Source organism: Amphibalanus amphitrite, unplaced genomic scaffold (genome assembly GCF_019059575.1).
Source record: "Amphibalanus amphitrite isolate SeventyFive unplaced genomic scaffold, NRLGWU_Aamphi_draft 000815F_arrow, whole genome shotgun sequence".
Classification (NCBI taxonomy): domain Eukaryota; kingdom Metazoa; phylum Arthropoda; class Thecostraca; order Balanomorpha; family Balanidae; genus Amphibalanus; species Amphibalanus amphitrite.
In genome coordinates this window covers 78,015-101,605 of record NW_024882309.1, presented here as the reverse complement: position 1 = coordinate 101,605, position 23,591 = coordinate 78,015, and the positions used below count along the sequence as shown (strand labels likewise).

Here is a 23,591-nt window from a genome sequence, read left to right as displayed (position 1 = left end):
GGGTAGGCTGGTAGGGCTCGATACGGACAGACTGCAGTATGGATATAGACCGGCTTCTAAAAGCGCAGGCTCGTACCGATACGGGCCGTGCCGCTGGCCACCAAACTCGATATGATTGATACAAGCTAATCGAAAAATTAATAAAAAAAAAACAATTTGTAGGTTACGTAGATTGTGTGTAGATACTGCAGGTACGGCAAAGCATTGCATGCATTTTAGTTAGACAATAGACACCGTCAGTGTTTGCTTACCATCTACGACCCCGTGCTAAGCACAGGCTCCGATCCGAAGTGTCGCCGTCAGTACAACTAAATCTTCCTCACGCACTCCCAGCCCGTCCGACACAAAATTAAACGGGACCGTCTGTATATTGCTGCACCATTCCTCTCCGCAGTGGGTTCAACAGGCGCACAGGCCACAGAAGCCCAGAACTGTAACTTGTGACACGGTCCCGGCGGCCAGTCAACATACCTACTAACAGTCTGGTCCGTGCGGAGAGCCACGCCTGCCCGCACTACCCCGGCACCTATCACAGTACATGGTATGTGTGGGTGTGTATTGTGTAAGGCACCATTTAGTACGTACACCAAGGCACGGCGCGACCCGACCGGAATATACGGAGTTCAGCGAATAACACTGCCTCTTATGGACGACCGGCCTTCAGCCAAGGCCCAGTTGGCACGGAATGGAAGCGCAGATCATATCCGAGCACACGGGCTCAGTCAACAGGTACCAACGTCGGCATTGTGAAATGGCGGTCTTCCTCAGCTACTCTCTCCGCTCTCCCTCCGCCACTCTCTCTCCCCTCCCTCCCAAATACCTTACAACTGCTCAGCAGCGACCCCGCCACTCCCGCCAAAACCTTCCCCGTGGATTATTGTCGGCCCACTAGCTGTATATACGGTTATGGTCTGTGAAGACTAATATCGTACCTCCCGCGAGACTTGGTCCCGGACCGCGCGGACGGACGGAGCGGTCCTCAGCTGCTGTGCGGCCCCTCCCCGGCGGCTGGGCAGGACACCCCGGACCCAGAGACCCCCAGCCGGTGGTCCGATCAGGTACGACCCTGCCCGGCGGCTGCCACCGACACCCCGGCCCCACAGACCCCCAGTCGGCGGTCCCATCAGGTACGACCGCGGCGTCCCAGTACAATGAGATCCCGTCACACGCACGGACGACTCTGAGCCCCGCGCTACATACGGCGCACGGCCGCTGATCGCGTCAGCGGCGGCCGGACAGCGCGTAATCAGCAGCGAGGGGCGGCCGGCACCTCAGTCCCTCCCCCTCTGCCGGCAGCAGACACAGCCTCCAGCCGGCCGGCCGACCGCCGCGGGCAGGCACTTCTCGAGGCACTGGAGAACGTCTTCAGTCTGTTAATTGAACTTGAAAGTCGGAGCTACGATGCGTCTGATCCTCCAGATTTGCCTGCTGGACCCCAGACTGGAGTCTAGTCGGTCAGTAGAACTCGGGGTCGGAGCTCTGGTAATTCTGCTCCTCCAGACTGGAGTTTATTAGTAGAACTCGGAGTCTGAGCTCTGGTAAGTCTGTTCCTCCAGACTAGACTCCAGGTGCGCCGCCAAAGAGAGTCTCTTCATGGCGGAGCCTGGGGGTACAAAACATCGCGTCAGTTGACAAATCCCACAACCGTCAACACGTCTGTCACCGCTGTCATCCCAGCTATCACCATTTGACACAGCTGTCGCCTAAACTCAACAACTGACACAACTGTCACGAAAACTGTCAACATTGGACACATCTTTCACTAAACCTGTCACATACAGCAGTAGATGGCACAACTGTTAACGTCTGTCACCGAAAGTGTCACATACCACAACCACACAGTAGGTACAGTAGGCAAGCAATCCAAGATCACATACAATCAGCCATCGTACCACGTAACGCCCCCCCCCCCCCGACATGTCAGCCGTCCCGTCGGTCGCGTGTCGCGTCTGGGCCCGGTTGGGCGGCAATAAACCACCGTGAGGTCGCGGCCGTCGGGTCAGATTTGCCGGCTGGCCGGCACGCGCCGTCGGCTGACCGCCCGGGGGGGGGGGGGGGGGGTCCGTCGCGGCCGGTCCAGTCACATCAACCGACAGCGTCCACCCGGAGGGGGTGGACACGGAGAGCGTGCCACACAGACGGGGCGGGGACGCCTCGGGTGGTGTGTGGTTGATGTGATAATGGACAGCGAGGGGTTACATACAATGATTTATGGTGATGAGCGATGACGAGCTCGGGTATAGAAAACCCGTTGGGACTACCCAGACATCTAGACTCTGCTGGACGGGTAGCTGAAGCCGCTGGACAGCTCCCCCCTCTCTCTCTCTCTCTCTCTCTATCACTCTCTCTCTCTCCTTCAATCCCCTCTCTATCTCTCTCTCTCTCTCTCTCTCTCTCTCTCTCTCTCTCTCTCTCTCTCTCTCTCTCTCTCTCTCTCTCTCTCTCTCTCTCTCTCTCCCTCAGTCCTCCCTCCCTAACCCGTCTCGCTGAGCCGCTGACTGGAGCCGCTGGAGGACCTTCCCTCCCTCCCTCCCTCCCCACTAACCCGTCTCGCTGAGCCGCTGACTGGAGCCGCTGGAGAGCCGGACGGACGTCGCCATCCGGTCGGCCCTGTCTCCGGCCAGGATCAGCGACAGACAGTCGGCGTGCGCGTCCGATACCGTGGTGGCCAGCGCCGGCGTGTAGCCGCGCGCGTCCACACAGCTCACAGAGGCGCCGTGACTGACCAGCGCGTCCGTGACGTCCACCAGACCGCGCCGGGCCGCCACGTGCAGCGCCCTGCGGGAGGAGAGCGGCAGAGCGGGCCAGGTCAGAGAGGGTCAGCAGCCGTATAGGTATGCAGCACACTAGGGGGAAGGGTACAGGTCAGATCACTAGTCGTGTGCAGCGTCCTGTTAAAAGGGGGACATGGCGGGACAGGGAGTGCCAGGCCAGGTGTTGCGCCCTGGGGCGGAGTAAGACCTGTCCGGGTCACCAGCCACCTGAAGGTCGGGTCAGGTCAGGTCACTAGTCACCCCACACGACCCGGATACAGCTGAGCAGTTGGTCACCCGCCAGGGCAGCCCGGTCAGCCTCACAGGACCAGTCAGTCGCGCGGCAGCCCAACGTCCACAGGTCAATCACTAGCTGATAAATTGATCTGATTCAATAATTAATGTCTCCGCTGGTCCCAGGAGGTCTGCTTTGGGTCGGAGCCAGAGTCGCGGGCCGGCCGCGGCGGCTGATCGACAGTGACGAGAGCCAGGGACCGGCGGCCAGGCCGCTGGGAGGGACATAGGGGATCACTTCACCGCGGACCGGAACCGGGACCACCAGGACTGGAGCAGGGACCGCCTCTGGGACCGGCAATGACGACAACTTCATACCAAGAACAGCGGCGAGCGGCGCCTCAGCCCCCAGGGTCGGCATACAAAACTGTTCACTGCAGAAACTAAAACAGCTTTACGCTAAACGAAACGTTCAAAACTGAGCGGGCTAAACGTTTTCGTGGTAAAGCTATAGACGCATGCCAAGCGTGCGTTTTCACCTGCAAGCTCGCGGATTTCACACATCCCAAAAGATAAATTACACAAAAAGCAGATAAGTTCTCAGTTCTCACAGCTGTTGATCTGTAGCCCGTGGAGAGATTGTCTGATAAATCGAACATCCAAACATAACACAAATGACAGCCTCTTCCCCTATATAAAAAACAAGGAAATCGACAAAGTTCTTCAATGTTCTTTCAAAATTTATCGAGCTGAAGCGACGCTCCGAACCACCAATCCAAAAGAGCGCCTCCCATCCCCCAGTGAAGCTTAGCTGGAAGCAACGGTAACGCTGAAAGAGTCGGCCTGAATATCGACAACTACGAATGAAGACGGTGCTGAATGCTTGATTGGCGATGCTGTCGGTTTATTGCCATAAACGTGCAGTCATACTGAAGACGAGCTGAATTAACGGACCTAGTTATCGTTCATCTGATAACATTTATGACAGCGACAAATGAAACAGAATAGCTGTCACAAAGGGAGCCGCGTGGCCCAGGGAACACAATTACAAACACTGCAGACCAGCTGTCGCATACGCGGCCCATAAACCAGTCCCGTAAGCGGGCTGTGTCATCTCCCGCCTGCAAGCAATCACCCTTCGCACACTCCTATCACACTACCGAACTGGTCCCGGCCCCGAGGGAGCGATTCGGGCCGATCGGCTATACACAGCCACCGACACACCGCTGCCCGCCCGCCGCCCGCCGCCCAGAGGTCATCAGCGGACAGGGAGACCGGCGGTGAGCGCTTCCCACCTGCGGGAGCGGCCGCGACCCCCACACTTCACCAGCTGCCAGCGCGGGCTTAGTCAAACTAGGCTGTCCTATATAAACCTATCGCCCGACCAGATACACAATACAGAAATATCGGGGAATAAATCCGCACGACAGGCCCAGACAATAATCACACGACATCAATCCTGTATCAGTGACAGGGCGCTGCCAGTTAGGCTGGCCGGTGACCGGGATTGTGTCGTCTAAATAGAGCTGCGGCCCTAGATTGTCTCTGTCGGGGTTGGTCCAGGCTTGTCCTGTATGGTCTCACTCTCGGCAGTATCCTCTCGTTTCGTCTCAGCCTTCCGCGTCCTGTCCTCCCACATTCATACCGTCTGTTCGAGTCCCGGTCTAACACATACAGGGATGTTCACGAAAAACTGACACATTTTTGAACGACTTTGTGAACAAGTGAGAGCTCATAGAGACTTGATTTGTATGCCATTCGAAAGCATGTTGAAAAAAGTTTTGTATGTGCATAACTCCTTTAGGTAGCATACCAGGAGTTTTCAAACAAATAAGAAAACAATAAAATAGGGAAATTTGACTTGGCGACGAAATTTAGCGGAAAAACAATGAAGTTTTCGCGGCGACGATCTGCCACCAAGACTGAACCAGTCCACGAATTCGTCTAAAATTTGGCATATTAATTTTTCGGGGGATTATTTTTTATACTATTTGCATATTGTTGGCAAATTCCTAAGGAACGCCAAGATTGGTGGGTATGGAAGTGCTATTGTCATAAATCATAGCCACAGGCTGACAGTGGCTGCAGAGTGTTACCGCACCATCTTTAACGGCTCCCGTTAGCTGCTACAGCGGAAATGCGCCGACACCTACACCAATCGGTGGTTCTGGCACGTCGGGACCACCCCACGTGCAGTAACAACGATCATCGGTCTCATACGAGAACAGGGGGGAGGGGGTATTATCTCGCGCATCACCTCTCACCCATAGCCGGCCATTTCTCTCTACCTCAACACCGTGGTCTTGTCCTGTGAGTTCAGTGAGTGACATGGTCTGTAGCAGCGGCCCAAAGGACTTCAAAACTCCTGACGAGTGCGGTGGGAGGTGCTGCAATTCTCCAGGCACGTGCCCGTAAACGGGGGATAATTTCCTGTTTCGGGCTGAGTCGTGCACTGTTCCAAAAACTCGTCATCTGCAAAATACGCTGTAACTTCTTAGAAACGAAAATGATAAGTCCCCAAAATACCTCAATAAAAAACTTAGAAGTCCACTCTATTTACACATACCATGATCACCGTGCTGAGGGCAAGTGTTCTCTCGTTATTCGGAAATAAAATATGTCAGTTGTTTGTGAACATCCCTGTACTTAATCTTGTCACACAAGTTCTACCTCGTCCGACGCCACCTGTCCCGTCTCATCCAGCCTATATCATCTGGTCCGGGTCGGTTCCGTCTCGATCGGTCTCGTTTCTAACGTCTCAGCATTTCGACCAGCCTCGATCGGTCTCTCATCTGGTCTCCTTTGGTTCTCGGCTCCTCCAGCCTCGTCTGGTCTCTCCCTCTAGTCTCGTCCCGTCTGGGCCGATTTCGTCCAGTCTCATCCAATCTCGCCTCGTCTCTCCTCTGGTCTCGCCTCGTCTCTCCTCTGGTCTCGTCCCGCCTCGTTGGTCCCATCTCCCCTGGGGCCGATCCGAGCCATTTTCGCCGAATCTCCTGGCACCCAGCTGGAGTGATCACGACAGCGGAATCGCACTACTGGAGACGCGCCGATAGATACAGCTTCCTATCTAATATCTCATACAGCTACACCGATATCCGACACAGATATAGATGAATATCTTAAGTAAAACCACCACTCACTGCTGTAATGTAACGTCCGAGAGAGCCGAGTGGTGCACATACATATTTTGCCGTCACCCAAACCATGATAAGTCTCGGGGAAGAATGCTCAACGGACTGAGAACAGAGGAGATCAGTCTTCCTGCTCTGTCTCCCTGCCACGGTAATGTGGATGGTCCGGAGCTGCAAATGTTTCCCGGTGAGCTATTGCGCGTCCACACGATTTATGTGAACGTGAATTCTTTTATGAGAAGTGGAGATCCAGTTTTACCGAGGGAAATCTCAGGCAGGATGAGTGTGCCAGCGTGAAGATCTGAACAAACTAACCGGCGTACTCCTCTGCATCAATCATATCACAAAACAGCTCGTGAAACGTCTACTTAGTGGCAAATTACACTACCACAAATGATAGAGCGGCTTGCGGTAAGGTTTACCACGTGTTTTCCAAACATGCATCACTGACATAAATTGACGCCCCCCCCCAAGGTTACCACGCCGACCCTGCCCCCCCCCCGCTCAAATGCTGAGGAAGGGCACCAGCTCAGTGCAGCCCGATAGCGGATTGCTGGGGCGCCTGCTCATCTGCGGCAGCGCAAAACACACCAGTTACCGTCACCAGAAGGCGTCGGCAATCAAAACAGCGCTCCGTCACAGTCTGGACGGACACGGCACCGGGGCAAGAGGAAGGGCGCACTACGAGAGAGCAGGTGCGCCCGCGTGAGTACGGGAGGGACTTTCGTGTGTGGATACAAGCCCTGTGTAAAAGAATGCCCTTCTATGCTGAAGGGGGGGGGGGGAGAGATAACAGAAAAGCCGTTCTCGAAGCAGCCGTCACTCAATCCAACACACGGGAGATATGTGGCAGCGCGGTGTGTGATCACTAAATATCCCGCACGTCATGGAATGATATCACACGGTGATGTAACGTGACGCGGCGGGCCACAGCCAGCACTGACGCTGTCAGGTCACAAAGGATCCCAGTTGGTGCATTAGTGGAAACGAACCGGCTATTTCAGTGCTAAAATCGCTCCAAGTTGGTGGATTATGAGCATGCCGTATGCGGTAACCGCACTAGGTTTAGGACTCGTGTGCTTCAAAGCTCGGTGTGAGTTGGTTGTTAGTTAATTAGGGTTCACGGGGACGTGCGATACGGAGTCGTTGTGTCCAGCCGAGTGTGAGTAGATCCGCCTGTGGTGGGTCAGTTCTATCTGAGACTCGTCTGGCTCGTCTGTGACCGGTTCGCCGTGCGATGGCCCGCGGACGTTTATAGGAAGCGCGGTCTGTCGACCGCCGGGCCGGGCCTCCCCTCCCAGACGGTGGCAGGCGGAGCGCCGAGCAGTAACGCGATTAGCGGCCGGCGGATGGTGACTGGCAGCGGGCCGGCGGCGGGGTCCGTCGGCCACCGCAACACGGTATACCGGACCACAGCAAAACCAAAATAAACCAAACCAACATGCGACAGGTCCGCAGATAAACCAAACCAATTACTAAGGTCCGCGGCAGAACCAAAACCAACAGGTGACTGCTCAGCGGCCGAAACCAACACGTGACTGAAGCACAGACAGAAAACAAACGGGTAGCTGGTCCACGTCCCACCCAAACCAACAGGTAAAGTGCTACACCCCTCTCTCCAAATCAACAGCCTTCCGCCGTCCCTCCCTTCCTACGGCCTCAACAGGCGACCCATCCCCTCGCTACCCCCATTACACGAGTATATCGCAGCCACCGCTGGCTGGCACGTGTCGCAGTCAGTTCTCCCTACTCCGTGCCGTCACAGCTAGCCCTCGTAACCGAGACAGCAAGATGAAACGGCCGTCCGGCCAGCCACGAGTCGGACCACAAAGGTAGCGGAATCCCCGCTCTTTGTTTGGCTGTTGGCGTAGTCCGCGTGGATATCTTGAAATGTAAATAACCACATTTTTCCCAGAGTTTCAGGATAAGTGGTCATACATCACGGTCAACGGCGCGAGATTGGACACCGAAATAGGGTAACAGGAATTCACCGGTGGGGCCCGTTGAGGGATTAAACGTCGTGAGCGACTGGAAATTGGTTTCGGTCCAGCTCCTGCTGACAGGCAGGGATGGGTGGGCGGGCGGGACTCGTGATTTTTCACCGCAACGCATATTTAGGCGGCACACATGGTGCTGCTCGACTAAAACAAATTGATGAATAATGGATAACATGGCATGCATGGTTAGGATACAATTCACTCGAGAAAGAAAAAAACTCGACCACCAAGGTAAGACTTCCTGATAAATTCTTGCCCAACATTCACTCTCGAGCGTTGGCTATATCTCACGCCGGGGACACCTCTGCGTGTCCCCACCTCTCCCAGCGTTCACCACCACCGGGCCGCGCGGGGACGGTCCTCCCGTCGACAGACGCCGCCGGCCGACCTAACCCAATCCGTCCGGGTTGATCCAGCAGAGGCGCGGCGCCGACGGGCGACCGTCGGACGGTGGACGGCCCGTCCACCAGACATTACAGTACCGGACGGACGGACGGCCCGTCCACAGACATTACAGTACCGGACGGGGGGACGGCCTGCCTACAGACATTATAGTACCGGACGGACGGACGGAGAGAGGAGAGCAGTGGGAGGGGAGCCGGAATAGAGTACCGAGCTGAGGATGGGTGGGGCATCACTGCTTCTGTTATACATGGGCTGCGAATAAAGCTGTGTTCATAATGTACTTCGTAATTTCCTCTGGCAAGCCGACTCCATAGTCTTGTGTGCCATCACTCTGTATGCTTCATATACCTACTTAATTTGTTCGCTGTACCTCTGTTATATCTCGCTGCCGTGTTCTCTGAATAAAGTGCCTTCAAATATCTGCGCGCCATTCAGCTAGTCGCCGTCGGGGCCGCCCCGCCCGTTCAGAGTGGTCGCTCCTCCGTCTGCCTCTGTGGCGTGACCGAACTACTGCCGACCACAGAGCAGTCCAATCACGAGCCTCCCCTGGGAGCGGGCAGAGCGTGTCCCGTTCACCGGCCGGACGATATTCAGCGACCGGGGGCCGACGGCGGCGTATGTCTGTCTGTCTGTCACACGGTGGACGGCGCCGTCGATTCCCACTGTCGGGATACACTCCGATAGACGAGAGGGAGGCTAGCGAAGTAGTTCGGTCACGCTCCTGACCACAGCTGAAATATTGAACTGAATGAACCGATGGGATATCCCTCCTTTCACTATGGAAGACCGTCCAGGCAAGTTACATAAATACATATGCAAACGCTTCATACATAGTTGGCAAGATTGCGTAATATGGAACCTAAAAGCAATTCGATTAATACCAAGTCTGAGCAACAGTCTACGAGCTTACCCAGTTACATGAAAACTTGGTTCCACTGTACGAGTTCCACTCTTATTTTCCAACAGTGCCAATGATGCTCCCTGTAATCACAAAATTTATTGCGCAGCGTTGAAAACCAACAAGAGTCAATTTGGTCAGAAATTACGCCGGGAGCACTCGTTAAGCTCCGCCGTTCTTTTGGCCGCCAATCTATCAAATTGCAGCTCGACGGCGCACGTCCAATTGATAGATTCACGATGTCGAGACGATGTAGCGACGTACTATGGCGTTGCAGCGTTAACTGCGCTTCGCGCTGGAGCTTAGAATAACTCACCGCCGCGGAAAGAGACGCCTTGGCTGCCAAAACATACTCTCCGACACAAAATGCTTTCACTTGAATGTTTATGGCTACGAGCGGTTACCGAAACAGCTCGCAATGTTTAACAGTAATTGGTGCTTACTTTACATACATTACGTTACCTCTGTGCTTCGGACAGCAAAACACCATTTCTCTTTGGGACGGGGATCAGTATGACGCAAAGTTGACCGGATATTTCCCTTGTGGCATAGCACTGCTGAAAACACCGCCGGTTTACAATGCTGGGGGACCTCTCGGGGGGGGGGGGGGGGAGACTGGGGTGATACTACACGTCCCCGCACTCATCATAAAGTGTCTGTGAAATTGTCTCGTACTCACATATGTTCGGCCTATCTGTGTTACTTTCCCGTACTCACGTCTTTACGATCTTGTCTATGATTGCACTGTACTTGGTCACGTCTGCCCGGCCCTGTCTGTGTTAGTCTGATACTCACGTCTGCCCGGCCTTGTCCGTGATGTTGAGCAGTGCCGGCCTACCGACTCGCTCCACCAGTCGCACGGCCACGCGGCTGTGCTCGGCCTCACAGGCCAGGTGGAGCGCCGTTCGGCCGCCGCGGTCCCGGTGGCCGGCCGGCGAGCCGGCGTCCAGCAGACACTCTGAGGGCGGCGGGGAGTCGCAGTCAGAATGGTAGCCTACGGCGAGCCGGCGTCCAGCAGACACTCTGGGGGCGGCGGGGAGTCGCAGTCAGAATGGTAGCCTACGGGGAGCCGGCGTCCAGCAGACACTCTGGGAACGGCGGGGAGTCGCAGTCAGAATGGTAGCCTACGGGGAGCCGGCGTCCAGCAGACACTCTGGGAACGGCGGGGAGTCGCAGTCAGAATGGTAGCCTACGGGGAGCCGGCGTCCAGCAGACACTCTGGGAACGGCGGGGAGTCGCAGTCAGAATGGTAGCCTACGGGGAGCCGGCGTCCAGCAGACACTCTGGGGGCGGCGGGGAGTCGCAGTCAGAATGGTAGCCTACGGCGAGCCGGCGTCCAGCAGACACTCTGGGGGCGGCGGGGAGTCGCAGTCAGAATGGTAGCCTACGGGGAGCCGGCGTCCAGCAGACACTCTGGGGGCGGCGGGGAGTCGCAGTCAGAATGGTAGCCTACGGGGAGCCGGCGTCCAGCAGACACTCTGGGAACGGCGGGGAGTCGCAGTCAGAATGGTAGCCTACGGGGAGCCGGCGTCCAGCAGACACTCTGGGAACGGCGGGGAGTCGCAGTCAGAATGGTAGCCTATGGGGAGCCGGCGTCCAGCAGACACTGGAGAATGGCGGGGAGTCGCCGTCAGAATGGTAGCCTACGGGGAGCCGGCGTCCAGCAGACACTCTGGGAACGGCGGGGAGTCGCAGTCAGAAAGGTAGCCTACGGGGAGCCGGCGTCCAGCAGACACTCTGGGAACGGCGGGGAGTCGCAGTCAGAATGGTAGCCTATGGGGAGCCGGCGTCCAGCAGACACTGGAGAATGGCGGGGAGTCGCCGTCAGAATGGTAGCCTACGGGGAGCCGGCGTCCAGCAGACACTCTGGGAACGGCGGGGAGTCGCAGTCAGAATGGTAGCCTACGGGGAGCCGGCGTCCAGCAGACACTCTGGGAACGGCGGGGAGTCGCAGTCAGAATGGGGAGCCGGCGTCCAGCAGACACTCTGGGGGCGGCGGGGAGTCGCAGTCAGAATGGTAGCCTACGGGGAGCCGGCGTCCAGCAGACACTCTGGGAACGGCGGGGAGTCGCAGTCAGAATGGTAGCCTATGGGGAGCCGGCGTCCAGCAGACACTGGAGAATGGCGGGGAGTCGCCGTCAGAATGGTAGCCTACGGGGAGCCGGCGTCCAGCAGACACTCTGGGAACGGCGGGGAGTCGCAGTCAGAATGGTAGCCTACGGGGAGCCGGCGTCCAGCAGACACTCTGGGAACGGCGGGGAGTCGCAGTCAGAATGGGGAGCCGGCGTCCAGCAGACACTCTGGGGGCGGCGGGGAGTCGCAGTCAGAATGGTAGCCTACGGGGAGCCGGCGTCCAGCAGACACTCTGGGGGCGGCGGAGAGTCGCAGTCAGAATGGTAGCCTACGGGGAGCCGGCGTCCAGCAGACACTCTGGGGACGGCGGGGAGTCGCAGTCAGAATGGTAGCCTACGGGGAGCCGGCGTCCAGCAGACACTCTGGGAACGGCGGGGAGTCGCAGTCAGAATGGTAGCCTACGGGGAGCCGGCGTCCAGCAGACACTCTGGGGGCGGCGGGGAGTCGCAGTCAGAGTAGGGAACGGTGGGGACAGAACAACACACTCCTAGACAGGTAAGACGACAATCACACTGTGAACAGCAGGGACAAAGCGTCACACTATTGGACTGACAAGGTGACATTCACATCAAACGTCAGGGACAGACACAGAGGAAAATGTTGGGGGCAAACAAGTTCCCTTGTTTGTCACCTAGCAAAGGTAGGACCACCTGAATGACACAGACTACTAAAGTTGCGCGTGCCTCAGACTCTCCAACTCCGCGCTAAGTTTCCCGCCTCTTCCCGGTCTCCCGCGCCGCTCACCGACGGTGCTGAGGTGTCCGTGTCTCGCTGCCGTCTGCAGCGGGGTCCGTCCCTGTCTGTCGCCGGCGGTCAGCGGCTCCCGACAGGTCACCAGCAGCGGCACACAGTCGCGCCGGCCGCGCTCGGCGGCCACGTGCAGCGGCGTCCGGCCGCGGCCGTCGGCGCCGCCCAGAGGAGCCGAGCCGAAGTGGGTGAGCAGCGCGGACAGACAGTGCTCGTTACCCTGGTACCTGGCGGCGCAAACGGAGGGAGGTCACTGTAGGAGGCACTCTCACTGGTGAGGGTATAGGCGAGGCGTGCATGTCACGCATAAATGCGTTCGTAAATTGGTGTTCGATGAATTCACGCTAGTAATGCCGCTAGTAATCACGCTATTTCGAGCAGACTTCGTCGTTAAAAACACTCAGCGCCGAGGCTTCGTTAGTCGACCAATTCCCATCTCGAATAGGAAAAAGTTGATCATCGTTCAGTTTGAAGTGTGTGGGTAAAACTTGTCCCTGAAAACATTCTCTGAACACGCAGTTCGTAAAGTCAGGAAAGACAGTGCGACAGGTTCCGCTATTTTATACACCTATACCACGCTGATAACTATATTGCTATTCTAAAAAAGTTCCATTTATAAGAAATGCATTACTCTCTGGGAGCTTTTGTTAACACTCCGACGTTCATTTTCTCGCGCCAGTCCCAGTTCCAGCTAGGCGGGAGTTAATTACAGGAGCTCTGGCTAATAGCACCGCTGACCAGCCACAGACAGGAAAGGAGAGAGACTACCCCGGCGAGTCGTCCGGGCGACCTCCGCCCGCGGGCAGATAATTATGACACCGAGCCGTGGGGTGTGAGGGGGGGGGGGTCCATCGGCACGTCATTAACCGCCGTCCAATTAGCGTCTGCTCGCCGACAGACAGTGACGTCACATACTGAGCTCGCACTGCGCAGTTCATTAGCCCGCGGCGCACCCGGACCGGAGTTCTACACACGGACCGGCCCAGAGGGGGGCGTGGTGTCAATGTGAGCTGTTTTTTTTTCTCAAGGGAATGTTCGTTCCAAGACGCAGCGATTGATACCGAGGTCTTCAGTTGATCGGGAGAATGATTCATGAGTTGGGAAAATGTCGAGTTTTGTTTTGGGTGACAACGTGTTACACAATAAAGCTTAGCGCCTTTGACGTAAGACTTATCAGGAAGTTCTTAATCCAACTAAGATGCTAATGTACCTAGGTAGGTATATCGTACACAGCATCGTTACTGTCACAGACAATCGGGTACATCGAAAACAAGCGATGTCTATGAGAACTGAAAGCGAATCGCATTTGTAAATCAAATCGATGATACACGACAAACTTAGCTTCCAGCTCATCAACCAAATGTGTCAATCCTATTTTAACGGGCGTTGTATGAACTGCAATCCGACTGGACCTTTGAGCTCTGGCGACATGATTTGACGTCTGATTTGATTCATTTATCAGAGCCTCTCTCTGCCGCCGTCGCTCTGTATCGGTTTACCGGGCTGATAGAGTAAACAGCCTGTTGCTGGAGAGCGGCCGGTGTGGTCGGCAGCCGACACAGACGAATGGACGGCGGGAGCCGACCAGGGCGGGGGCGGGCGCTACCAATCGAGCTGGCAACGCCAGGGGAAATAAAAATAACCACCCAGGCATGAGGTAGGCACGCTTTCTAATAAAACACTCCCAGACAGCATCGAATCACTGATTAGCTCAATCTGTTTTCAGCCATTTTTCATGATAGTCAATCGATCAGCATAACAAATAAATGGCATAACAAATAAATAAAAGCCGCCGTTACAGAGTAACAGCGGCCTCGGGTATAGGGAGAGACACACCACCGATCAGACCGACAGCCTACCGCGCCCCGTGTGTGTCTGTAATCTGTGTGGAGCAGTGACCCGGCCCACCGCCGTCCTGTTACCGTCGGTAGGTAGCCGCCGGTTTCCGCCCCGGTTGGGCTCAGTGTGAGGTCCAGCTGACTGGCGCTGACGGCCCATCGGCGCCAGTTCACCCGGAGACGGCCGGAGCGATCAGCGCCACCGACCGCTGACCTTCACACAGCAGGGGCGGATCCAGAAAATCTCCAAGGGAGGGGCCATTAGAAACCAGGAGGCCCCCCCATAATCCCACCTGTTGGAGGCCCCATCTTCCCACTTGTTGGCCCCCCCCCAAAAAAAAAACTGCGTCTATTGAGCTTATCTAGCTGTTCAGGCAACATCTCAACATCTGTGCAGGCTTGGAGGCCCTCTGTGCAGGTTAGGAGGCCCTGTAAAAGTGGTCATCTCTGTGAGTATAAGAGACCTCCAAGTTATGAAAAGCTTTACCAATCTTCTAACAAAGAAGTCTTCTCAGCTAGTCTTCTAAGAAATAACTAAGTGGGTAGGTTAAAAAAAAACTCATCGGATTTCGGCCACTTTATTTTCAGGAGGCCCCCTTTTCAGCTTTTTAACTTTTTAACTTTTTATTTTATTTTTGAAAAAAAAATCGGCCAAGGGGGGGGCCATGGCCCCCATGGCCCCCCCCTTGTATCCGCGCCTGTCACACAGCAGCGCTGACCGATCGCTGACCGTCACCGCCAGGCCACATACTGACAGCGGTCACTGCCGGGGAGTACTCCCCATCGGCAGAAGGGATTACCCGTATTGACACGGTCATCGCTGCCCAGAATCGGACGGACCGTACCGCCAGACCGGGCGGCTGGGTGGAGGGCCGGCCGTCACGTCTGGAGCGATACTGTGCCGCAGTGCATGCCTGTCGCGCGGAACAGCATCCAATGCTCTCGGTACTGTTCCTCCAGTGGCATCGCGCCGCCAGCTCTGGCGGTTACCTCTACCCGTTTTCCTCTAGGAAAACAAGGCAATGTAAACTGATTATTCAAACAGCTCGAATTGATGGATACAACAATCCAACTGGTTTATCACCGCATCATTCGATTTTTTTTCTTTGACTGATAAAGGCTCTGTTTTTTTCCTTCTCACTCAAAATTGTACGAGGAAAGATAGCCACCGGTTAGTTCGACCAATGGAAACCAGCCCTCACAAAGCACACACAGAAGAAGGGAACAAAACGGACATCAGCTTAACTCGTCCAGATGAGATGAAATCGAATCAAGAAACCAGTAAAACGGAAACGTGGGTCGTTAGTCCAGTCCGCCCAAAGAACCAATCAGTATTATTGCCGCCGGAGTGGAAACTCGCGACTGTAGTACCGATACATAAGGCAGGAAACACAGAGGACCCTAACAATTACCGACCGGTGTCTGTTTTGCCGACCGTTGCGAAGCTAGTAGAGAGCGTCGTGTGTACACAGCTAATGTCATTCTTGCTGACTCATAATGTTCTCTGCGATGAACAGCATGGTTTCCGGCCGGGACGATCCACGGAGTCGGCGATGCTGGATGCTGTTGGCTATCTAATGGATGGTATGGACCGTGGGTTCATTGGTTGCCTTACCACAGCTGATACATCCAAGGCCTTCGACAGCGTCCAGCATCGCCGGCTCCTGGAGAAGCTCGGCTGGTACGGGATTGACACTCATTGGTTTGAAAATTGGCTGGGCGGTCGCAGGCAGTCTGTGAGAGGTGGAACTGGAGGTACGCTACCCATTACTCATGGGGTGGTTCAGGGGTCATTGTTAGGACCAATTTTATTTTTAGTATTTACAAATGACTTGGTGTCTTATATGGATGGCTCAAAAATTGTGATGTACGCCGATGATGTGCAGTTCTTGCACCAGGGATAGTCCAATAATTTGACGGAACTCCAAGCGACTGTTGAGAGCACCGTGGCCACTGCGCATAGTTGGTTTGATGAAAATTGTTTGAAAATCAATCCCAACAAAGCTGATCTAACTCTTATCAAATCTACCAGAAGACGATCTCCGTCTCAATTATCTGTTCGTTTTGGCAATGCAACTATCAAACCTTCTCCAACAGTCAAAGTGTTGGGGATGACAGTAGATGGAGGACTCACATTCGAAGCTCACGTCTCGAGCGTGGTGCGGCGCTGCTATGCCACACTCGGTGGTCTCTCAAAAATGACCGGCAAATTGCCCGAGATGGTGAAAAAAATGATAGTAGAAACGCTGATCTTTCCACACATTTCGTATTGTTCCACGGTGTGGGCCGGGTGTACCAAGATCCAGCGCCACCGTTTACAAAAGGTTATCAACCACTGTGCGCAGGTGGTGAAGGGCACCAGACGGTCTGCCCATGTATCACCACTGATGGTAGACCTGAACTGGCCATCCATTGACTCATTGATCACTGAGCGTGATGTTGCACAGGTGCATTATTTGCTTTATCACCCCCAAGCGCCGTCCAACGTAACCCAGGGCATTGTGCACCGATCCGATGTCTCCACCAGGGACACCAGAGCCGCTGTGGCTGGTGCCCTGCAGATTCCCAGGGTAAACAGTGAACATGCGCGGAAGTTTTTCTTTTCCCGCGCGCCCGCCCAATGGAATCGCGCCCCTGCCGGTGTGACAGGGGCTCGCTCAGCAGCGCTGTGTCGCAAAAGAGCGAGAGACTGGCTGAGGGAACGCGACTGATATGAATGTGTCACTAATGTGTCTTCAAACATATACTTTGTGCTTCCGTATGGGTGTTGTGCATTTTAGTGTTACTATTAGCTTTCGTATGTGTATTTTATCTTTGTATGTACTTTGACACTTGTCCCGAAAAGCCATTTACCATGGATGGACATAAGAATAAATGATGATGATGATGATTACGCATCTTGGAAGTTGGTCTTCTTCCACCAGCTGACGTCATAACAGCAAAGTTACAGCAACGGCCGAGTCATAGTTGAACTGCCTCACCAAGCGTTGGTGGACATCATTATCCCTTTTAAGTTTTATGTGTATATAAATATGTCCTAACCTACATCCCTGTAAAAATCATTAGGTTGTCACAGCTGCCGGCAGCCACATTTTTACCACCAAGTCTTGCACTTCAGAAAAGCGGAAGCCTTGCTAAAACGCAGCGCATACACAGCGAAAAGTGTCGCATCTGAATGAGTCCGGCTAGACTGCAGCCACGTTTGAAGTTCAGACAACAAAGGGCATCACCTTGATAGCTATGTAAATTAGGGCTCTGTAGGATAGGGTTACACAGAAAATGAAAATAAATTTAGCCCAGCGACGTATGCATGTAACCAGCTGGGATCAGGAGCGGATTTTGGGATAGAAGTTCGGTAGCGGCAGTGTCTCCTTGATAAAAACGCGAGCCTGACGCTACAAACGTGATCGAGCACACGTAAGCATCGACAACAGCCTGGCATGGATACAGAACGATAAGTCCACACTTCACAACAAATGCTCTCTTTAAAAGGCGCAAACATCACCCCTAACGAATACGAATTTCAGCACTAGTAAAGCCTAGCCAAATCTTCGCCAGAAAACGGTTTTCTTGCAAACATGCATTATACCTAGTAACAGCACTTTAAGTTAAATTTTCGGGATAAGTCTCCAAGTTACTTCAAACTCCAACGCTCGTTGTTCAACTTCTGTACAAACGAAATCATCCGTAAGTCTCGGGTCTCCAGTGGCGCTTCTCAGACCCAGTCTACCGAATGGGCGCCTCGCTTTGTGGCAAACTCCCGTTTTTGCCACGTTTCAGCATCACCAATTGAACGCTGAAGAGTCGCCGGGACCAGAGTGGTGGGATAACTGGCACCTACACTGCGTGAATAAAGTGACAACCGCTGCCGCCGCTTAAGTCGCCTAGCTCAACACGCCTACTGTGGTCACTGTCACTGGGTGGACTAGTGGACATCACAACTCCAATAAATAGAACAAAACCAAGTTAAAGCCCGGGATTCAGCTCTCACCACATTACTCCAGCTGCTACAGACATTCACCGGACGATCAGCGACCACATTTCAAAATGACGCACGCATGTGAGAATAGTACCACCGTTATATAAAGATCGGCGGCGGAAACCGACCCCAGAATAGCCCGTCCATCGAGATATCCTGTTCGGTGGCGAGCTCCGAGTGTGGCCAGATTGCAGCGATCACGTCACGGAGAGTGGTGTCCCGTTCAGACCGATGGCCCGACGGCCAATATCGGCCCTCTCCACTACAGGCGGGCCGGACGGAGATCGCGCTGTTACCACCCACCCAGCAGTGACGTCTCCGCACCACATGGTATACGAGTACAGTCGATGTATCCAGCAAGCAGTGTACGGTCCCCGTATCCAGTAGTACCTGCATCCAACAATATCCATTCGCTGCGCCAAACATTGTCCCGCCCCTGTACCAAACAGTATCCCTGAATCCGACGCGGTGGCCATACGTCCCCACCGTCAATTATCTATCCACATAGGTTCCCCTAGGTTCCCCGTCCTCAGCGGTACTTACGCGGCGGCGTGGAAGGGCGAGAAGGGTGCGCCGACCAGCGTCTTGGAGTCGGTGTACTGGAGCAGCAGCTCGACACACGCCTCGTGACCTGGCGGGACACGGACGCAGGTCAGATAAGAGGTTTATTGACCGCGGAGACACAGATACAGCCGAAGGATGTCACATCTGCTCAAATACAGCCCGCAGGAAGGCAAAAACAAAGGCAGAGTGAAGTCACTATCCATCAACATGTCAGACACATTTAGCGTTGCAATGCGAAAATAAGAATAAAACGTTAACCACATTGATGTGCATTTGCAGCCCCGTCAACTATGTTCACCAAGCAGCCAGCTCTATCCGTCCGTTTGGAGGATTTTGTCAGTCTGGTCTGCCCAGCTCCCGGCTACGACCCGCTTCCGGTTACCATCCTGTCTGCCGCGCCCGGTAAAAGCTGGTGAAGGATTTACGTACTGTTGTGGCGAGCGTGGGACGAGTTAGTTACGTACTGTTGTGGCAGGCGTAGGACGAGCTAGTTACGTACTGTTGTGGCAGGCGTAGGACGAGCTAGTTACGTACTGTTCTGGCGAGCGTGGGACGAGCTAGTTACGTACTGTTGTAGCAGGCGTAGGACGAGCTAGTTACTTACTGTTGTGGCAGGCGTAGGACGAGTTAGTTACGTACTGTTGTGGCAGGCGTAGGACGAGCTAGCTATGTACTGTTGTGGCAGGCGTAGGACGAGCTAGTTACGCACTGTTGTGGCAGGCGTAGGACGAGCTAGTTATGTACTGTTGTGGCAGGCGTAGGACGAGTTAGTTACGTACTGTTGTGGCAGGCGTGGGACGGGCCAGTTACGTACTGTTGTGGCAGGCGTGGGACGGGCTAGTTACGTACTGTTGTGGCAGGCGTAGTGGAGCGGCGAGCGGTGCTGTCTGTCGAGCAGCGCGTCCACCTTGCCGCGTCCCACCGCCTGCAGCAGGGAGCCCATGACGCCCACGTGGCCGGCGGCCGCCGCCACGTGCAGCGCCGTCCGACCTGGCCATGGGAGGAGGGGGAGAGGCGGGGTTAACGGTGCAGAGGCACTCACGCTTAACATGGTACACACAAGGTCACATGAACACACATGGACTGGAATACACACGCAGATAGGGTTACTGAGACATGGCTAGCATAGCAACACCAGAATAGCACGCCACTTAGCACACTGTACGCTAATCAAACGACACATGTGTTGACTGTTATATAAACAAGTCGCATTGTCTTCTATTCGTTACCTGATAGCACCGGCTGAAAGAACACCCACCACCTGTTCCAACACTGCCCGGTCTAGAAAGAGCCCCTATGCAGCACGCCAGACAACCAGCAGTCTTCTACAGCACCAACAGGTGCCTGTGTGCCGCCGCCATTCCCTTACTGTCCCGGATATTTACGCTCCATTTACATACGTCTCCCGTGGGTCAACAGGCACCCGGCCGGTGCCCAGGGCCGGCTGTCCTCTCCGCACACCCGGCTGAGTTGCCCCGGCAGCACTCGGCGCCGGCTAATCCCAGTGTATCCTGGGGAGACCCGGCGCTGCCTAATTGTGCCGACTCGGACCGGCGCGGTCAGCCCCCGCAGTCCGGGGGATTAGTGCTGCGGCAGGCGGCCGCCGGAATCAGAGGGAGGGGCAGGGGCATAGCTGGTGGGCCGCCATGAGACACCGCCGAGCCGCCGGGACAGGCCGAGATGATCCACCCGAAATACTCGGATCGTGCGAGACTGGCATCGGGGTGCCATAATCAGTAATCACAGCAGAGCTGAATTGCAATACTCGCTGCCCCACGCGCTGAATCGAGACATGGCAACAAAGAACAGCTGAGCAAGTGAATAGTGATATACAGCTTTTCGAATTGTGTGTCCTGAAAAGGCAACGACAGAGATGATAGTCTAACAGTTTTCCGACGCAAATATATTCATGATTCAAACTGTAGCAGACTGATGAACGCCAGTGAAACCAAAGTGAAACAACCTCCTTATGCATTAAGCTAAAACAGCAGCATTACCAATAGTTTATTTTCAAAGTCAAAGTCAAAGTCAAAGTCATTTATTAGAATTCTTCCACGGGGTGGGTATTAAGAATCCGGTCAGGAATGTGACATGGTGACATAGGAGCTAAGTGAGACCCAATTAAAAATATATGATGCTGATACAATGGCAAAAGCTACGTTAAAACACATCGACGATTACATTAAAACACTCGCAAACGCATCATCCGCATGTAAGAAGTTGACATCAGCAGGTTGACATTCTAAAATCAGGTGCCTATGGCGGTGTCCTTCGCATTCCACGATGCTGCCGCTCTATATGCAAACTCCCGCTGAGTTCTTGCGAGCCGCCACTTCGGGAGCTGCAACTTCCCGGCTGCTACCGCGCGAGTGTCACGTGACGACACTTCGGCCCGGCGGGTGAACATGGCCGACATCGCTGGGGGACATTGGTCATTATACAGGGCTCTCTGGACGTGAACATGATCATGGCGGCGCAGCATCACATCCACCCTCTCCCAACCAAGCGACTCCAACGCCGGCGATATATGCTCGGACCGTCGTGTCCCGGTCACAAGTCTGGCGGCGAAGTTCATCGTCTTTTGGACGCGCTGCATTTGACACTTGGCGGCTCCTCCCCAGACGGACAGGCAATACTGAATGTGTGGGAACACGTGGGCTTGGACTAAGAGTTTAAGGACGTCAGGTGTGAGGTGGTGCCGGATTTTGTGGAGGGATGCGAGGATGGAGTTGCAGCGACGCACAACCATGGTTATGTGGGGATCCCACGTCAGGTGTCGGTCGAGCAGCACACCCAAAATTTTGACGGTCTGACTTGGCCGAATGTCGTTACCGGAGAGTGAGACGTAGAATGACTCAGTCTTTTTTAGAGTTTGCTGGGTTCCGATGAGAGTGACAAAGGTTTTGTTTTGGTTCATTTTTAGACTGTTGGCCTGGAACCACAGCTGGAGATCGAAGATAGACTGCTCGACACGACATCTGAGCTGAGAGAGATCTGGGGTTGTTGGAAGTGAGTGGTCGAGGAGTTGGGTGTCGTCTGCGTAGGAGAGGAGTCGGCCATGGGTGAGGAAACAGGGAAGGTCGTTGATGAGGATGAGGAAGAGGATTGGGCCGAGGATGGACCCCTGGGCCACGCCATGGGTCAGCGGGAGGGGATCGGAGGAGCCGCCGGTCACTACCTGTCTCCGATCGTGCAGGTAGCTCCTGAACCACATCGAGCTCACACCATACCACTCCAGTTTGTCCAGGAGGACGCCGTGGTCAACGCTGTCGAACGCCTTGCTGAGGTCAAGCGTCGTCAGCGACGCGACTCGTCCAGCGTCGATCTGCGTTGATATCCAGTGGACAGCGTCGAGCACGGCGTCCTCCGTGGAATGACACGGACGATACGCGTACTGGTGCGGAGACAAAACATTGTTTTTCACAAGATAAGACACGAGTTGGCGAGAAACGACCTTTTCCATGATCTTGGATAGTGCGGATAAAATGGAGATGGGCCTGTAGTTGCTGGGGTCTGAGGTGTCGCCAGATTTGTGGACGGGGATGACGCGGGCGAGTTTCCAAGCGGATGGGAAGACGGAGGAAGAGATGGAGTGATTGATGAAGTGAAGAAGATGGGGTCCTATCACAGCAAAACTACGCACAATCGCGAATAGCGGCACGCCGTCCACACCGACGGCGCGCGAGGAGCTCATGGAGCTGATAGCCTCAGACAGCTCCGGCAGGGTGACAGGCCCAAGCACTAAGGCGGAGGCACACACACAGGGCGGGCGAGGCCCCACGTCAGCGCCTCCGGAGCGAGCGACATCAGCCGCGACGCGAGGGCCGACCGACGCGAAATGAGCGTTGAATTCGTCGGCCCGTCGAGTGACGTCATCAGCGCTGCTTTTTCCTTTTCAATTTTTCTCGTAACAACCTAATTTGTGCCGGCTCGAATGAAGCATAGGCTCTCAACCGATAACATCGCAGCTGTCTGTTATCTGCGAATGTATGGACCACATTTGGGGGACATCGGAATAAATTTCCAGCAGCATTTATTGACGGTGATTTAGCGGACTCGCCGTGAATATATAGACTGGTCTGGGCCGAGGACAGGCTAATGCCGCATTACGGATGGGCGGCGGTAAATCCGCGGCCTTGGTGTCGATACGGCGTCCCCGGGGACACGGTAATGCGCTGTCCCAGGGAGATGGTCTGCGGTGGGAGCTCCTACCGTCAGGGAGTGGTAACTCAACACTCCACACCGACACGGCAGGCAGATCCCACTCGCCGACAGGCGCGTCAGGCCCCACAGTTGCCTCACAGCAACTGTCACGATTGCGCAGCTCTTCCGTCCCTGTGTTTCCAGGGTCGGAGACGAGTGGTCGTCTCCTCTCCCGCCTCAAAGGATCAGCCCCGTCAGCAGGCCGCAGCAGCAGCAGCGGTAAGTGGCTGATGATGACGACAAGACTGCGCCATTGAGCGGCCGACGGAGGGGGGCGAGCGGCGCTCCTGACACAGAAAACAACGGGGCCGACTGCGAACGCAGCACACTAATCCCTGCAGATTGTGTGCCCCACAAACCCCCAATTAAGCACAATTCCTGCGGATGTAGCACAAGTGAGGGAAGTGATCAACATTCAGAAGAGCCACAGGACAGACAAATGTGCGTTATGTAACGAAAGATACCGGCGAGATAAATGAAGAGTAGACAACTGAAAAAAATAGCAAATCGACAGGAAAATGGCCCACGCTGCGTGCAACACTCCATCAAGTCAGATCGCACAGGAAGTAGGCTCTTACGGAGCAGCAATAACCACATATTTCTTTCACGGCCCCATTGTCCAGGCTATTAGCCACTCTAGACGCCAAAAAAAAACATCGTCAGTTACCAAAAGCTCCCTCGGGCTCTGATACTTTTTGCTTCCTTACGC

The 23,591-nt window shown here is 54.9% G+C and overlaps 1 protein-coding gene across 3 annotated transcripts in view; it reads right to left on the bottom strand.

Moving 5' to 3' along the window:
- Window positions 1-352: 352 nt before the first annotated feature.
- LOC122366542 (serine/threonine-protein phosphatase 6 regulatory ankyrin repeat subunit A-like) overlaps window positions 353-23,591 on the bottom strand; it is a 76,415-nt gene continuing 53,176 nt past the window's right edge. For all 3 annotated transcript variants that reach the window (XM_043338915.1, XM_043338914.1, XM_043338916.1), the window contains exons 19-24: window positions 19,529-19,669; window positions 18,659-18,746; window positions 12,296-12,525; window positions 10,214-10,376; window positions 2,546-2,778; window positions 353-1,603 (exon numbers count right to left, since the gene is read on the bottom strand). In XM_043338915.1, coding sequence (XP_043194850.1) covers window positions 1,512-1,603; window positions 2,546-2,778; window positions 10,214-10,376; window positions 12,296-12,525; window positions 18,659-18,746; window positions 19,529-19,669 — 947 coding nt within the window. In that variant the 3' untranslated portion in view covers window positions 353-1,511. The remainder of the gene's footprint in view (window positions 1,604-2,545; window positions 2,779-10,213; window positions 10,377-12,295; window positions 12,526-18,658; window positions 18,747-19,528; window positions 19,670-23,591) is intronic.